We start from the raw sequence: 3157 nt of genomic DNA, 5'->3' as shown, positions 1-3157 counted from the left end.
GCTTGAGCGCTTGGCAAGTAAGTCACACTATTACTTTCTTAATGGTTTTTCTGATTACTTTCAAGTTCACATTGCATCTAAGGACCAAGAGAAAACCATATTCACCTGCCCCTTTGGCACTTTTGCCTATAGGAGGATGCCGTTTGGCTTATGCAATGCCCCTAGTACATTCCAACGGTGCATGCTTAACATTTTTAGTGATTTTTTTGAACAATGCATAGAGGTGTTTATGGACGATTTTACTATGTATGGGTCCTCACTTGATGCATGTCTTGAAAGTTTGGACAAAGTTTTAAATAGGTGCATCCAATCTAACCTTGTTTTATATTTTGAGAAACTCCATTTCATGATAGAACAAGGCATAGTATTGGGGGCACATAATTTCGAGTAAGGGCATTAAAGTTGACCCTGCCAAGATTTCAATTATTTCACAATTGCCTTACTCCTCTTCTGTGTGAGAGGTTCGTTCTTTTCTTGGCCATGCAGGTTTTTACAAGCGCTTCATTCAGGACTTCAGTAAGAAGAACCTTCCACTGTCCAACTTACTGCAAAAGGATGTTGACTTTATCTTTGATGAAGGATGCAAAGAGGCTTTTGATTGCCTCAAGAAGGTCTTGACCACCACTCTTATCATTCAGGCACCCAATTGGACAACCCCGTTCTAGCTGATGTGCGATGCATCCAATTATGCATTGGGGGTTGTTCTAGCTCATAGGATTGACAAGCAGCCGAGGGTAATCTACTACGCCTCCAGGACATTAGATGTTGCCCAAGCAAACTACACCACAATAGAGAAAGAGCTCCTTGCGGTAGTTTTTACACTTAAAAAGTTTAGATCTTATCTGTTTGGTTCTCCTATTGTTGTGTTTACTGACCATGCAGCTCTTAAGTACCTCTTGAAGAAGGCAGAATCAATGCCTCGGCTGAAAGATAGATGCTCTGGCTCCAAGAATTTGATTCAGAGATCCGTGATAGGAGCATTTCGGACCATGAGATTGACTCGGTCCTTAAATTTTGTCATTCATCTGCACTTGGTGGTCATCTTAGCACACAGAGGATAGCTCGCAAGGTGCTAGATTACGGATATTATTAGCCCACCATCTTCAAAGATGTGTGGAGGATTTATAGCACGTGTGAGGAATGCCAACGAGCAGGAGGAGCCATTTCTTGGAGACAACAGATGCCTCAATAACCCATGCTATTTTGTGAGGTGTTTGATGTCTGGGGTATAGATTTCATGGGCCCTTTCCCTGTCTCTTTTGGTTTCACTTACATCTTGCTTGCTGTCGATTATTTTTCAAAATGGATGGAAGCCAAAGCCACTAGAACTAATGATGCTCGAGTTGTTGTGGACTTTGTTAGGTCTCACATATTTTGCAGGTTTGGAGTTCCTAGAGCTATCCTTAGTGACCAGGGCACCCATTTTTGCAATAGATCCATCGGGTTTTTGCTTCAAAAGTATGGGGTTTTACACAAACTTTCTACACCATATCACTGCCAAACTAATGGGCAAGCCGAGATCTCAAACAGAGAAATCAAGAGGATCTTGGAGAAGATTGTGCACCCTAACAGGAAGGATTGGAGCAATAGACTTGAGGATGATCTTTGGGCTCACAGGACTGCTTACAAGGCACCTATAGGAATGTCTCCTTATCAGGTTATTTTTGGTAAGCCATGCCACTTTCCAGTGGAGATAGAGCATCGAGCCTACTGTGTTGTCAAGTCATGCAACTTCTCTCTTGATCAAGCTGGGGAGGAAAGGAATCTGCAGTTGAACGAGTTAGATGAGATCCATTTGGAGGCATATCAGAACTCTATGTTCTACAAGGAGAGGACCAAGAGATTCCATGATAGCTCCATAGCTAGAAAGGAGTTTTTTGTTGGTCAGCAAGTTTTACTGTATAACTCTAGACTTGGACTCATTAGGGGTAAGTTGCGATTAAAGTGGATTGGTTCTTTTGTTGTCACTAATGTTTATCCTTATGGTGCAGTTGAAATCAAAAGTCGGTCCACCGATAAGAGCTTCAAAATGAATGGGCATCATCTGAAGCCATTCCTCAGCAACCCTGCCTTGGTGGATATTGTTGTAGAGGAGACTTTCATGCTTGACCCCACTGTTGTTTCACAATGATTCATGGAGTTTTCTTTCTCTTTCTCCTTTACTTTTATTGCACTTGTCCAAGTCTATCAGTCTGCTGTTGTTTCCTTTTGTTTGTTTCCTTTTGTTTGTTTCCTTTTTTGTTAGTTTGTGTTAATTAGTGTTATGTTTTTGTTTCTATTTGGGACACTCACTTCACTTTTGGAGGATGAGTTGTTGGTTATTTTGTGACTGATATCCTTGCTTTCTCTTTGCATGTCAAGTTGCTTTTGGAATTGTTTGACCCTCTGTGATAATTTGAGCCACTCTCTGTTCTTTGATTGTGTGATATATGCCCCTTGAATGCTTGCACAGTGGACTTGGCTTGACTCTTTCTGATGCTTTTCTGATTCACATGCATGTTGGGATATGATTTAGGCAATTTTGTGTTGTGAGCCTATAGCCAGATGAGCCTACCTTCAATTGTTTCTGTTGATACCCCTTTTTGAGCCTGCATACCTTTTCATTGTTCTACAGCTCATTACAATCCCTTAGCCTGAAAAATCATGATTACTCCTACCTTAGGAAATTTTGGAGCTTTGGAATTGTTTTAGGAATGGGTGCTGAATTAAGTGTGGTCGCGCACAACAAGTGTGGTTGTGCGCGCACTTGTTATTTGTTCTTAGAATTGCTCATTTGTATACCCAGGTGGGATTTCAAAAATTTTTGCTTCTTTGCATGTTCTTTGTATAAAAAAAAAAGAGAAGACAGAAAACAAAAAGAAAAGAAAACAAAACAAAACAAAGAAAAGAAATAAAAAGAGTTTGGATTTGAGCATTGTGTGAAACTGAAATTGGAAGTGTTGGTGTTTGGGATTACTTTCATGCTTGATTAAGACTTATTCCTCATTGCTCCTCTGTTGCTTAGCTACTTATCCATATGTTTCACACCTTGTCCTCAACCCCATTACAACCTTGAAAAGTCCTTCTGATTTTGACCTGCATGTGTTTTGGTTTGGTTGTTGGTTCTAGAGGCTTGCCAAGTCTATTTGATGTTTGTTTTTCAGGGGTGCTTTGAAAG

The 3157-nt window shown here is 40.5% G+C and overlaps 1 protein-coding gene across 1 annotated transcript; it reads left to right on the top strand.

Moving 5' to 3' along the window:
- Positions 1-668: 668 nt before the first annotated feature.
- Positions 669-2131, top strand: LOC146882199 (uncharacterized). Its single transcript, XM_085667319.1, has 4 exons — positions 669-1003; positions 1381-1458; positions 1573-1818; positions 1927-2131. The coding sequence occupies exons 1-4, from the start codon at positions 669-671 to the stop codon at positions 2129-2131; spliced, it is 864 nt and encodes a 287-aa protein (XP_085523445.1).
- The last annotated feature ends 1026 nt before the right edge of the window (positions 2132-3157 follow it).

The sequence above is a fragment of the Vigna unguiculata genome, chromosome 10 (genome assembly GCF_037176805.1).
Source record: "Vigna unguiculata cultivar grain cowpea cultivar isolate G323 ecotype 2 chromosome 10, ASM3717680v1, whole genome shotgun sequence".
Taxonomy (NCBI): domain Eukaryota; kingdom Viridiplantae; phylum Streptophyta; class Magnoliopsida; order Fabales; family Fabaceae; genus Vigna; species Vigna unguiculata.
Note: the sequence above shows the minus strand (reverse complement) of the source record. Positions and strands in the feature narration are given on the sequence as shown.

Excerpts from the sequence above, each read along its gene's own strand:
- LOC146882199 (XM_085667319.1), top strand. The coding sequence starts at position 669 with ATGTGCGATGCATCCAATTATGCATTGGGGGTTGTTCTAGCTCATAGG. Across the intron at positions 1,459-1,572 it reads ATCGGGTTTTTGCTTCAAAA|GAAGGATTGGAGCAATAGAC; the intron begins GTATGGGGTTTT and ends GCACCCTAACAG. Across the intron at positions 1,819-1,926 it reads GAGGCATATCAGAACTCTAT|GGGTAAGTTGCGATTAAAGT; the intron begins GTTCTACAAGGA and ends TGGACTCATTAG.